Source organism: Salmo salar, chromosome 13 (genome assembly GCF_965601325.2).
Source record: "Salmo salar chromosome 13, fSalSal1, whole genome shotgun sequence".
NCBI classification, from domain to species: Eukaryota; Metazoa; Chordata; class Actinopteri; order Salmoniformes; family Salmonidae; genus Salmo; species Salmo salar.
Genome location: NC_138303.1, coordinates 74,826,304 through 74,839,485, shown reverse-complemented (window position 1 = coordinate 74,839,485; position 13,182 = coordinate 74,826,304). Strand labels below are relative to the sequence as shown.

The 13,182-nt window shown below is 44.0% G+C and overlaps 2 protein-coding genes across 2 annotated transcripts; one reads left to right on the top strand and one right to left on the bottom strand.

The window, feature by feature from the left end:
• Positions 1–363: 363 nt before the first annotated feature.
• LOC106567694 (transducin beta-like protein 2) lies at positions 364–5,688 on the bottom strand. Its single transcript, XM_014137284.3, has 7 exons — positions 5,401–5,688; positions 4,030–4,148; positions 3,623–3,807; positions 1,796–1,947; positions 1,507–1,633; positions 1,262–1,414; positions 364–1,149 (listed from the first exon to the last, which is right to left on the bottom strand). Exons 1-7 carry the CDS (start codon positions 5,528–5,530, stop codon positions 690–692), a joined length of 1,326 nt encoding a protein of 441 aa, XP_013992759.1. The 5' UTR covers positions 5,531–5,688; the 3' UTR covers positions 364–689.
• Positions 5,689–5,873: 185 nt separating this feature from the next.
• nsun5 (NOP2/Sun RNA methyltransferase 5) lies at positions 5,874–13,135 on the top strand. The gene is made up of 10 exons (NM_001139799.1): positions 5,874–6,012; positions 6,211–6,330; positions 6,558–6,729; positions 7,747–7,855; positions 7,952–8,087; positions 8,265–8,380; positions 9,117–9,295; positions 9,494–9,704; positions 12,262–12,420; positions 12,545–13,135. The coding sequence occupies exons 1-10, from the start codon at positions 5,920–5,922 to the stop codon at positions 12,822–12,824; spliced, it is 1,575 nt and encodes a 524-aa protein (NP_001133271.1). The 5' UTR covers positions 5,874–5,919; the 3' UTR covers positions 12,825–13,135.
• Positions 13,136–13,182: the final 47 nt, after the last annotated feature.

Genomic DNA, 13,182 nt, shown 5'->3' with positions numbered 1-13,182 from the left:
TAGAACGCCCTTCCTAAATTTGCATGTGTTACGTGAAGTTACCAGCTGGGGTCACTTGTTACATTGTAGTTACACTGTGTCTTCCCTGAGCTTTATTATTAGTTTAGGAACCGTAGACAGACAAGACACACCAGCAGGATTCTGGTCCTATTATCAAATTAAATTGTATTTGTCACATGCACCAAATACCGTGAAATACTTACTTACTAGCCCTGAACTAGCAATGCAGCTAAGAAAAATAAGAGTTAATAAAATATTTAATAAATGAAAGTAATTTTTTTTTTTTAAAGAGCAACAATAAAATAACAATAATGAGGCTATATACAGGGGTTTCCAGTACCGAGTAAATGAGCGGGGTACATGTAGGTAGAACATTTTTGTTTTATTTTTTAAAGGTACAAAGACCACCAGAATCAAAGCAAATTCTCCTATAGTAGTATTACTGGTCCAAATAGAGGTAACAAATAGTATTCCTGATTTTTGGAGGCAGGCAGAGCATTCAGAAAACAAAACAGAGCCATATTTCTGTAGAAACACATGATTTATTAAAACCAGCATGCAAATGCCACATCCCTGACAGGAGTCAAATTGCAGGCCATTCTGTGAAGAGGCAGTGTGTGAGAGAAAGGGAGGGAGAGAGATAGAAAGAGGTATCTACACAGCCAGCCCGGGGGGGGGGGGGGGGGTCTTTAGTCCTTGGGTGCCGTGAGCACAGAGTCTAGCGTGCTCTGCGCCTCCTGTATCTGCTGCTGCAGCCTTTGTTTCATACCCTCATTCTGGGCGTTCTTCAGCATGGCCTGCATGTCCTGGATGGCTGCACGGTAGCCCGGCGCATTGTGGAACACACGTACCGCCCGGTCCCCGCTGCACACCAGGTAGCGGCTGTTAATGTCAAACCTCAGCTCGGTGATCTCCTCGCTGTGGACTCCGTGGAACTCCTCCTCCAGCTGACCAGTGGATGTGCTGTACATGGCCACGCTGCAGCCGTTGGAGATAGCCACCACGCGGGCGTCTGGCGACAGGGCCACCCGGCTGCCTTCCGACGACTGGCAAGGCACCGACTTCAGGAGGTAAGGGTCTTGTTGCTTCTTATACTCCACATCTGTGTCCCACAGCCGCCAAGTGCCGTCCTTGGAGACGGTGGCCATTCTGGTGGAAATCGGAGACAGTTTCAAATATCAATGGGGAATGTAATCATAATGTCATTCATGGAAATCAACCATTGATGTTTCGATAGGATCCCACACAATGCATGCCTTACCTGCGTGAGTCGTTAGAGAAGGCAAAGGAGTGGACCCCTGCTGAATGGCCCTTCAGGTCGAAGGCGCGGGTCACCTCTTTGAAGTCGCCACCCTTCCCGAAGCACACCTCCCATACTTTCACGTCAGGAGTGAAGCCACAGGAAGCCACAAACCTGAAGACAGAACCATCCAAAATGTATTTACCTGAGAGCACTATTACATTAGCTGTACCCCCCCACACACCCACTTAGGGGACTGTACTGACCTTCCACAGGGTGAAATGGCAGCGTAGGAGTTGGTCATCTGGTTGGTGATGATAGAGGCCAGTACCTCTCCTTTCAGGTCCCAGATGAGGATGTTGGTGTCGGTGGAGGCACTCATGATGAACTTGCCTGGAACACAGAAAACAAAAAAAGGGAGAGATGAGAATTTAGACAACAACAAGGGTCACTTCCATAACTTCTAACATTCATAACTTAAAAATAATTGCATATCACGCAGTCACGTCTTCCTGCCTTTTAATCATTCAGCCTGAATACATTTAGCCATCATACCTGTCTCTGCGATGCCGATATTGATGACATTGGCCTTGTGTTTCTGTGGGAAGTCTTCAGGGGCAGCTTTGAAAGTGAAGCTCCCATCATCCTTCTTGGTCATCTTGAAGATGCGAATGGTATCTCCGTTAGCCAGCCAAGCAATGAAGGCCCTTCATACCAAGACAGAGCAAGTATAGAAAGACAAGAGGCTCTATCCACCTATCTATATATACAGTTGAAGTCGGAAGTTTACATACACTTAGGTTGGAGTCATTAAAACTCGTTTTTCAACCACTCCACAAATTTCTTGTTAACAAACTATAGTTTTGGCAAGTCGTTTAGGACATCTACTATGTGCATGACACAAGTGATTTTTCCAACAATTGTTTACTGACATTATTTCACTGTATCAGAAGTTTACATACACTAATTTGACTGTGCATTTAAACAGCTTGGGAAAAGCTTCTGATAGGCTAAATGACATAATTTCAGTCAATTGGAGGTGTACCTGTGGATGTATTTCAAAGTCTACCTTCAAACTCAGTGCCTCTTTGCTTGACATCATGGGAAAATCAAAAGAAATCAGCCAAGACCTCCACAAGTCTGGTTCGTCCTTGGGAGCAACGCCTGAAGGTACCACGTTCATCAGTACATACAATAGTACGCAAGTATAAACACCATGAGACCACACAGCTGTCCTACCGCTCAGGAAGGAGACGCATTCTGTCTCCTAGAGATGAACGTACTTCAGTGCGAAAAGTGCAAATCAATCCCAGAACAACAGCAAAGGACCTTATGAAGATGCTGGAGAAAACAGGTACAAAAGTATCTATATCCACAGTAAAACAAGTCCTATATCGACATAACCTGAAAGGCTGCTCAGCAAGGAAGACGCCACTGCTCCAAAACCACCATAAAAAAGCCAGACTACGGTTTGCAACGGCACATGGGAACAAAGATCGTACTTTTTGGAGAAATGTCCCCTGGTCTGATGAAACAAAAATATAACTGTTTGGCCATAATAACCATCGTTATGTTTGGAGGGAAAAGGGGGAGGCTTGCATGCCGAAGAACACCCATCCCAACCGTGAAGCACGGGGGTGGCAGCATCATGTTGTGGGGGTGCTTTGCTGCAGGAGGGACTAGTGCACTTCACAAAATAGATGGCATCATGAGAGAGGACAATTATGTGGATATATTGAAGCAACAGCTCAAGACATCAGTCAGGAAGTTAAAGCTTGGTCGCAAATGGGTCTTCCAAATGGACAATGACCCCAAGCATACTTCCAAAGTTGTGGCAAAATGGCTTAAGGACAACAAAGTCAAGGTATTAGAGTGGCCATCAGAACAAGGCAGAACTGAAAAAGCACGTGCAAGCAAAGAGGCCTACATACCTGACTCAGTTACACCAGCTCTGTCAGGAGGAATGGGCCAAAATTCACCCAACTTATTGTGGAAGGCTACACAAAATGTTTGACCCAAGTTAAACAATTTAAAGGCAATGCTACCAAATACTAATTGAGTGTATGTAAACTTCTAAACCACTGGGAATGTGATGAAAGAAATAAAAGCTGAAATAAGTCATTCTCTCTACTATTATTCTGACATTTCACATTCTTAAAATAAAGTGGTGATCCTAACTGACCTAAGACAGGGAATTTTTACTCAGATTAAATGTAAGGAATTGTGAAAAACTGAGTTTAAATGTATATGGCTAAGGTGTATGTAAACTTCCGACTTCAACTGTACCCTTTGTTATGGACAGGAGAGTGTGTGTACACACACACACACACACACACACACACACACACACACACACACACACACACACACACATCTATATACCTTGAATTAGGGCTGAAACGGACCAGTGTGGCGTGGTCCAGCTCTACATTGGCCCTCAGACATTTGTGGTCTCTGTCCAGGAATTCCTTGGTGCTCCATATCCTAACAGTGCGGTCGTCAGCACAGGTGGCTAGGTACTTTCCGTTGCTGCTGAAGTCCAGGGACGTCACATTTCCACTGTGACTCTGGGGAGAGAGAGAGACGAGTGAGCCAAGCAATGATCACGCATCCGATAATTCTGCAACGTCGTCACACACCACTGTCATTACATTATATTCTGTGAGCCTTGTTGGATGAGCACTACACAAGACTGTGGCCTGTGGGATGGTTTTTAGAATTGATTAGATAGGCAGAGTATGCCTAAATATGGCAAATATAAAGTTCACAGTATGTAACGCGTGGCCCACCTTCAAGGATGATGCTAGGAGAGGGTGGCTGAAGGTGTGCTGCTGGGCTTTCTCCTTGCGAGGACGCTGTTGTTGTTTCTGTTTCTTGGCAGTGGGAGCCTTCAGTGCATTTCTCTCTGCTGCAGGGGATGAATTGGCATCACATTACACAAGACGTTCAAGCAGACACCTTCTAGTACCTTCCATAGAGGCTAACCAAGATACACTACATGACCAAAAGTATGTGGACACCTGCTCGTCGAACATATCATTCCAAAATCATGGGCCTTCATTTGGAGTTGGTCCCCCTTTTGATGCTATAACAGCCTCCACTCTTCTGGGACAGATTTCCACTAGATGTTGGAACATTGCTGCGGGGACTTTCTTCCATTCAGCCACAAGAGCATTAGTGAGGTCGGGCACTGATGTTGGGCGATTAGGCCTGGCTCACAGTCGGTGTTCCAATTCATCCCAAAGGTGTTTGATGGGGTTCAGGTCTGGACTCAAGGCCAGTCAAGTTCTTCCACACCGATCTCGACAAACCATTTCTGTATGTACCTCACTTTGTGCAGCATTGTCATGCTGATAAAGGAAAGGGCCTTCCCCAAACTGTTGCCACAAAGTTCAAAGCACAGAGTCATCTAGAATGTCATTGTATGCTGTAGGGATAAGATTTCCATTCACTGGAACTAAGGGGCATTGTCCAAACCATGAAAAACAGCCCCAGACCATTGTTCCTCCTTCACCAAACTTTACAGTTGGCACTACGCATTCGGGCAGGTAGCGTTCTCCTGGCATCCGCCAAACCCAGATCCGTCCATCGGACTGCTAGATGGTTAAGCGTGATTCATCACTCCAGAGAACGCGTTTCCACTGCTGAAGAGTCCAATGGTGGTGAGATTTACACCAGTCCAGCCGACGCTTGGCATTGCGCATGATGAATTTAGGCTTGTGTGCAGCTGCTGAAATAGCCAAATCCACTAATTTGAAGGTGTGTCCACATACTTTTGTATTTATAGTGTAGGTAGCCTATACCTTGTTTCTCATTATCAAAATGTTCAGGTTGATTTCTCCTCTCGGAACAGTAAGATGTTGATTCATAAAACATACAATTCTGTAACAATAATACAATGTTTGTCACCATTTCATTCAAACTTTCTTCCATAACTTTTCCTCCAGCAACAAGTTTATGGCTGGCTACATTTAAACTTTTTGGACCTGGAGCCAATACTTTTAAATGAGTAAATATATTGTTACTATCGTAAAGGGCTTATATTACAGTGTGTGTAAGTTGCACCTGTTTGACACATTCACAGCTAGATAAATTAATAGAATAGCAATCCATCGCAACAAGAAGACATAATATGCAAACAAGTTAAGAGAGCAACTTACCAACTGAGTCTTCTTCATTCTGCTCTAGTTGTTCACTTATTTCTCCTTTCTGCTTTCCCACTGCGACGGCGACCAAAAGTATTAGCATTCCTATTAATAAGGTCAAGACAAAAAGAGCCGCAAACTCCATCTTCGCCGAGTTTGTGCCACGTTAGCACTAGCTATTCTAACAGCGCAGCAGCTAGCAAACTCCTTTGACACAAGAGGCAGTTTAGCTACTTGCTGCAGCTTTGCTCAGCTAGCAATATCGTTGTATTTAAATAGTAACAATACTGTTGTTGTCGTTATTAATAACTGTATGATAACGACTAATCTAACTTGCTTTACACATGCATAAAAAATCTGTTACTTTAGTCAGCAGCAGAGAACTTTGAGTTCTAACGTAAACCTTTTTTTCAGCAGGCCGTAAAGTATATTGCCCACTTCCGGAAACGTGGGTGTCGTGGATATATTCATGTACATAGCTAATGATAATACATTCTATTTAAAAAAAAAATACGTTAAATTAGTTTTGTAGCAATGGCTTTGTACGCGAAAGCTGCCGAGATTCTCGAGAAAGTGGAGCGGAAGCAGGCTACTGTAAAGACTTTGGTTTACGATAGTAAATTTCAGGTAAATTACTAGTTTACTGAGTAGCGTTAGCTATTATTAGCTAGCTAACTCCTTGCTTTGTCAACATTTACCATGTAGCTAACCCGTACACATCACATAGGCAATAACTTGCCGGTCATGCCTAGAAGCTAAAAATCCTGTGTGTAAAAATACTAACAGTAGTGTGTTAATATTGTTATAATGTTCTCACCTCACCAGAATATCAAGCAGCTTTTTGCCCTGGTGTGTGAGACACAGAAGTTTTCATCCATCCTTCAAGAGATCATTGAGTCCACCAAGCTCCTCAAACAGACCAAGATAAAAATTAATCTGGCCAAGGTAATGTGAAACACATGGATACAATTCTCTTCCCCATCATGCCTTTTTGAACAAAGTCCATTCAGTCCCTCCAACAGAGTATTTCAAGCCTGGTTCTGGGAACCCAAAGGTCATAATAAAGCCTGCACACCCTGTGGTTCAGATTCCCAGGACCAGGAATGAAGAACACTACTCCAACACTTTGGCTGGTAGCTTACCTCTTGTTTGGTCCTGTCCACAATACGCAGGTTCTGGTGTATGACCTGGTCATCGGTAAGGGGCTGAAGTGTGGCGGGGCCTGGAAGGCACTGATGATGAAGCACCGCTCTAGACTGCAGGCTGCCCTGGCCCGCATGAAGATCAAGCAGAAGGTCAGCCGCAACCAGGACCTGCTCTCCTCCAGTCTCCAGCACCCTGAAGGTTATATTGATTGATCCCTATTACTCCTGTTAGAAAACAAGAGGCAGCTTATGGTAGAGAATTGAATATTAAATTCTCTAGCAACAGCTCTGGTGGATATTCCTGCAGTCAGCATGCCAATTGCCCGCTTCCTCAAAACTTGAGACATCTGTTGCATTGTGTTGTGACAAAACTGCATATTTTAGAGTGGCATTTTATTGTCCCCAGCACAAGATGCACCTTTATAATGATCATGCAATTTAATCAGCTTCTTGATATGCTGGATGGATTCTTGGCAAAGGAGAAATGCTCACTAACAGGGATGGAAACAAATTTGTGCACAAAATATGGGAGAAATAAGCTTTTGTTCGTGTGGAAATCTTTTATTTCAGCTCATGAAATGTGGGACCAACACTTTACATGTTGCGTTTATTTTTGTTCAGTGTAGCTTCAGCGTGCTGGTGTGTAACCATGGCAAAGTTGTTTTGACTTTGAATAGCTTTGTTAGGGACCGTCAATAATTGTTTCATGTTGCACACCTTTTTAGTTCTCATTAAAGGATTTTAATATTTGAATATGAATTTCTACAATTTATAGTTGGAGGTAATACACATTTGGAGCTATTAGAATTAACATATTGTCCCATGTACATTGTGTATTTTACCGATGGCCGCCTAACTAGCCCCATAGGGATTTCCAAGTCAACCCAAATTTACCACAGGTCATCTGCAGCTGCACCCAGAATTTATGATTACTTGTGTGCTGCCAGCTGTGGGCAGTATTGAAACAAACACAACCTTCATTTACGTTGTGATGCAGTCAACCACAAATCTCATAAAACTCGGTTTTGGACGAGACTGAATTAATGAGCAAAATTATACTTTTTACACTTTGTAGTCAATTTTGACAGAATAAATGTTTGAGTCATATTGATGCCACACAGGCTGTTTTCTAAACTAGAAGTTGTTTTTTTAGGGGTAGTTGCTTTAAATGTTACTCTCCTTTTTGTTAAAGAATAGACATTTTCTCCTTCCCCAGGCGATCAGCTCCCAAGGTATGTGCGTGTGAACACGTTAAAGACCACGGTGGAGGACGCCATCGATTACTTCAAGAGAGAGGGCTTCTCCTACTTGGGACAAGCCTACAGGTCAGTCAGGGACAGGCCTTTGTTTCTTCCTTCCCTGTTTATTCTATTGACTGAGGTTGACATGAGGTAAATGGAATGCGTGTTTCTGATGTCCAGGCTCGATGACCTGAATCTGAAGGGGAAATCCTTTGTGGGTGACCTGCACCTTTCAGACCTGCTGGTTTTCTCTCCAAAGACAGACTTCCATGACCACAATCTGTACAAGGCTGGCCACATCATTCTACAAGACAAGGTGAGGATTTTCAATGCGTCCGCCCATCCTTGAGGTCATCACTGACCTGTGCATGATTGGATGAGATTACCTTGTCAGATCTATTCTGATAGATATTAATCTCAGAATAATTTGAAGGTATTCTAAAAGGGCCTATGGATTTGCCTGTGTACTACTGTTTACCTTATATCCCAACAGGCCAGCTGTCTCCCTGCGTACCTCCTGAACCCTCCTACAGGCAGCCACGTCCTGGACGCTTGTGCAGCACCAGGGAACAAAACCAGCCACCTCGCTGCCATCATGAAAAACAAAGGGTAAAACTTGATTGAAATAAAAATAGAGGTCCCAGACCCAGGTTAAGCCTACTCCTGGACTAAATACCATGTACAAAAATGAAGGACACTTTCTCTTTCCATGACAGAGACTGACCAGGTCAAGCCACGTGAAAACTATGATCCCTTATTGATGTCACTTGTTAAATCCGGAGAGGAAACAGTTTAAATGATATTTTTTTAGCCAATTGAGACATGGATTGTGTGTGCCATTGAGGGTGAATGGGCAAGACAAAAGATGTAAGTGCCTTTGAACAGGATATAGTGCCAGGCGCACCAGTTTGTGTCAAGAATTGCAACACTGCTGGGTTTTTCACACTTAAGTTTCCCGTGTGTATCAAGAATGGTCCACCACCCAAAGGACATTCAGCCAACTTGACAACTGTGGGAAGCATTGGAGTCAACATGGGCCAGCATCTCTGTGGAACGCTTGACACCTTGTGGAGTCCATGCCTGATGAATTGAGGCTGTTCTGAAGGCGGGGGGGTTGCAACTCAATATTAGGAAGGTGTTCTTAATGTTTTGTACACTGTACTTTTTATGGTTCTGGGAAACTATTGTCTAGTAGGAATAGGGTATTAACAATTTTGTGATGTTAATCCTGAAAAAAAGAGTAGGTTACAAAAGGATGGCTATTTTGATGAAATTTCAAAGCACATTGTAGAGGTTACTTGCCTCACCTTATACCCAAACCTCTTTTCTCTGGCCCATGTTGAAGGAGGCTGTTTGCCTTCGACCTGGATGCCAAGCGTCTCTCCACCATGTCCACTCTCCTGCTCCGCGCCGGAGTCACATGTCAGCAGCTGGCCAATCAGGACTTCCTAAAGGTGGACCCGGACGGGCCGCAGTATAAAGATGTGGAGTACATCCTACTGGACCCGTCGTGCAGCGGATCAGGTAACAACACAACCGGTCTCCCTGGTGTCATCAAAACAAAATATAGATGTTTAGACGCTTGTTTATTACTCCAGAAAGATGTACCTCAATGACCCAGAAGGACTCAAGTCAAAGTATCTGTATGACCTCTAAAACAAGTACCTTCTTTGTACTCTCAATGTCATTGTTGATTCAAAATAATGTGTGTTTCTCTCTCAGGGATGGTGTGTCTGCGGGACGAGGCCTCGCCCTCCCAAAAGGAGCAGGACAAGCGTCGTCTGCAGGCCCTGGCAGCGTTCCAGCTGCACTGTCTCAACCATGCCCTGCGCTTCCCCCGTCTGCAACGCCTGGTGTACTCCACTTGCTCCATCCATACCGAGGAGAATGAGCAAGTGGTGGCCGCCTGCCTGCTGCAGAACCCAGGTTTCAGGTAGGGAACAGAAATGTATATTAAAGCTGCAAGTAGCTTTGCTGGGTTTCAGCTGTGTGCCCACTGTGCCACCATCAGGACAAATTGCCCTAGGATGAGCTATTTCTGTACTGTTTACCAAATATCAGAACTCAAAATCCAACACATTAATGTATTTTACTATTTTTTTATGATGTTGACTATTTTAAAACGTATTCCTCTACAGAACCGCTGGACTGATAGGCACCAAATTTGGTATATACAGTTGTGGCCAAAAGTTTTGAGAATGACACAAATATTAATTTTCAGTCTGCTGCCTCAGTTTGTATGATGGCAATTTGCATATACTCCAGAATGTTATGAAGAGTGATCAGATGAATTGCAATTAATTGCAAAGTCCCTCTTTGCCATGCAAATGAACTGAATCCCCCAAACATTTCCATTGCATTTCAGCCCTGCCACAAAATGACCAGCTGACATCATGTCAGTGATTCTCTCGTTAACGCAGGTGTGAGTGTTGACAAGGCTGGAGATCACTTGGTCATGCTGATTGAGTGAGAATAACAGACTGGAAGCTTCAAAAGGAGGGTGGTGCTTGGAATCATTGTTCTTCCTCTGTCAACCATGGTGACCTGCAAGGAAACACGTCATCATTTCTTTGCACAAAAAGGGCTTCACAGGCAAGGATATTGCTGCCAGTAAGATTGCACCTAAATCAACCATTTATCGGATTATAAAGAACTTCAAGGAGAGCGGTTCAATTGTTGTGAAGAAGGCTTCAAGGAGCCCAAGAAAGTCCAGCAAGCGCCAGGACCGTCTCCTAAAGTTGATTCAGCTGCGGGATCGGGGCACCACCAGTACAGAGCTTGCTCAGGAATGGCAGCAGGCAAGTGTGAGTGCATCTGCATGCACAGTGAGGCGAAGACTTTGCTGCCCTTCTTGACACCAGGCCATCCTCAAAGAAGACACTTCTCTCCAGGAAAAACATCAGGGACAGACTGATATTCTGCAAAAGGTACAGGGATTGGACTGCTGAGGACTGGGGTAAAGGCATTTTCTCTGATGAATCCCTTTTCCGATTGTTTGGGGCATCCGGAGAAGACAAGGTGAGCGCTACCATCAGTCCTGTGTCATGACAACAGTAAAGCATCCCGAGACCATTCATGTGTGGGGTTGCTTCTCAGCCAAGGGAGTGAGCTCACTCACAATTTTGCCTAAGAACACAGCCATGAATAAAGAATGGTACCAACACATCCTCCGAGAGCAACTACTCCCAACCATCCAGGAACAGTTTGGTGACGAACAATGCCTTTTCCAGCATGATGGAGCACCTTGCCATAAGGCAAAAGTGATAACTAAGTGGCTCGGGGAACAAAACATCGATATTTTGGGTCCATGGCCAGGAAACTATCCAGACCTTAATCCCATTGAGAACTTGTGATCAATCCTCAAGAGGCAGGTGGACAAACAAAAACCCACAAATTCTGACAAACTCCAAGCATTGATTATACAAAAATGGGCTGCCGTCAGTCAGGATGTGGCCCAGAAGTGAATTGACAGCATGCCAGGGCAGATTGCAGAGGTCTTGAAAAAGAAGGGTCAACACTGCAAATATTGACTCTGCATCAACTGAATGTAATTGTCAATAAAAGCCTTTGACACTTATGAAATGCTTGTAGTTATACTTCAGTATTCCATAGTAACATCTGACAAAAATATCTAAAGACCCGAAGCAGCAAACTTTGTAAATTAATATTTGTGTCATTCTCAAACCTTTTGGCCACGACTGTACTATCTATAGATGCACATCTTCAAACACAATTTTCCAAGACTCTCGCTCAAACAATTTGGCCGCTATCAGCTTGCATTAATTATTTTTCTCTTGTCCACAGCACCACCATGCGACCAAACTGAACCATATTTTACAGATTAGCTAGACGCATATCCTTGAGCATGTGTACCAAATTTAATCACGGAGTCAAACCGATCAAGAGATAAAAACATGCCTGGTATAGCGCCACCGTGTGGTCGATTTGAATGTGCTTAGATATGTCGAGTCTTGACAGTATTTGGTACATGTGTACCAAATTTTGTTGCAAATGAATATCGGTCCCAGAGGAGTAGCGTTTCAAGTGTTAACAAAATAAAAAATGGTGGAAAACCCATCATGGGACTTCATGGGTCGTTGAAGCACATTTGTTCCTTGTGAGGAGAGGAATCTATGTACTGGATTTCAGGACTCTAGGTCACACTGGGTGAGGGGTGTGACTTTTCACTTGCTTGTTATAGTGCCACCATCTGGTCAATATGCACAGTAATGGATGAGAGGGTGTGGCCCCTTACCGTCACGCATTGTTGCAACCTAGGCCTTACCATCTCACAAGAATTAGCATTCTCACAAATTGGCAGAAAATAATCAACGCCAACAAATACATTAGGGTTTCACCAGCTTTGCTGCTTAACCCCTAGTGATCTATCATGGAACCGACTAAGTATGTGACCTGTGTTTATGATCATAAGAACAGTATAGCATTGTGGAAACTGACGTAAACTTATGAGACACTGGCTGTTTCTGCAGGCTGGTTCCACTGCTCCAGCAGTGGCCCGAGCGTGGCCTGGCTCCCCTCACAAAGTGTCTCCGAGCCAGCACCACCAAAACCCTCACCCATGGCTTCTTTGTGGCCCTGCTGGAGCGACACACAGCACAGAGGCTAGAAGAGCAAGCCTCCGAAACACTGTGAGTAGCAGTTATACATTCAATGGAAGCAAGGCAACTTAGAGAAAGTCTAGATTATACCGTTGCTGTGTGAAGTTAACCAACAGAAATGCAACATTGTTAATGCTTGTCTTCACTGTTGTAGCAATCCGATCGCTGAGATGAGTCCTTCTACCAGTAAGGACATACATGAGGCCGATATCACAGAAGGTGGAGATGAGGTTCAGGAGCCGATTAGCACCACCAAGGATATGGACATGGCTGAGGAAGCCAACCCCACTGAGGAAAATACAGAAACCTCAGGAATGAAGAAGAGGAAGAAAAAGAAAGATGGAGATAAAGAGGCTCTGGAGCACAAAACCACTGAGGAACAGACAAATACCTCAGGAAGAGCAAAGAAAAAAAAGAATGCTAAAGTGGAATGAGACTGACCTTTCAAAGGAACACTGGCTTTGGGTGCCTTGGCGGTCATTTAGACGAGCTATATTTTTGCCCTAACTCCAGTCGACATCGAAGCTAGGCTGTGCCACGTTTGGAAAGCTTAGTCTTGGTGACAATGACTGGGTACCTATAATCCAGCATTGTGACAATCTAGACATGGCATTTTTCTACCCAGTCAAGTTCTGAATCTTATAACACACCTTTGTATTTGTCCGTTACTGCCATTTGCCAGAGTCGGGCAGTCACTTGTACCCTTGACCATATGTGTATTCCTCAAATAAACACACACATCCAATCTTGGTTTTTTTGATCGGTTCAAAATGTAGAGATGTTCAGACAGAC

Bases quoted from the DNA above. Each gene is read 5' to 3' on its own strand.
- LOC106567694 (XM_014137284.3), bottom strand. From the start codon at position 5,530: ATGGAGTTTGCGGCTCTTTTTGTCTTGACCTTATTAATAGGAATGCTA. The intron at 1,948-3,622 runs GTATATAGATGT...CTTGGTATGAAG, and splicing joins CGTTTCAGCCCTAATTCAAG to GGCCTTCATTGCTTGGCTGG. The intron at 1,150-1,261 runs GTAAGGCATGCA...GATTTCCACCAG, and splicing joins TTCTCTAACGACTCACGCAG to AATGGCCACCGTCTCCAAGG.
- nsun5 (NM_001139799.1), top strand. From the start codon at position 5,920: ATGGCTTTGTACGCGAAAGCTGCCGAGATTCTCGAGAAAGTGGAGCGG. The intron at 9,296-9,493 runs GTAACAACACAA...TTTCTCTCTCAG, and splicing joins CCCGTCGTGCAGCGGATCAG to GGATGGTGTGTCTGCGGGAC. The intron at 12,421-12,544 runs GTGAGTAGCAGT...TCACTGTTGTAG, and splicing joins GAGCAAGCCTCCGAAACACT to CAATCCGATCGCTGAGATGA.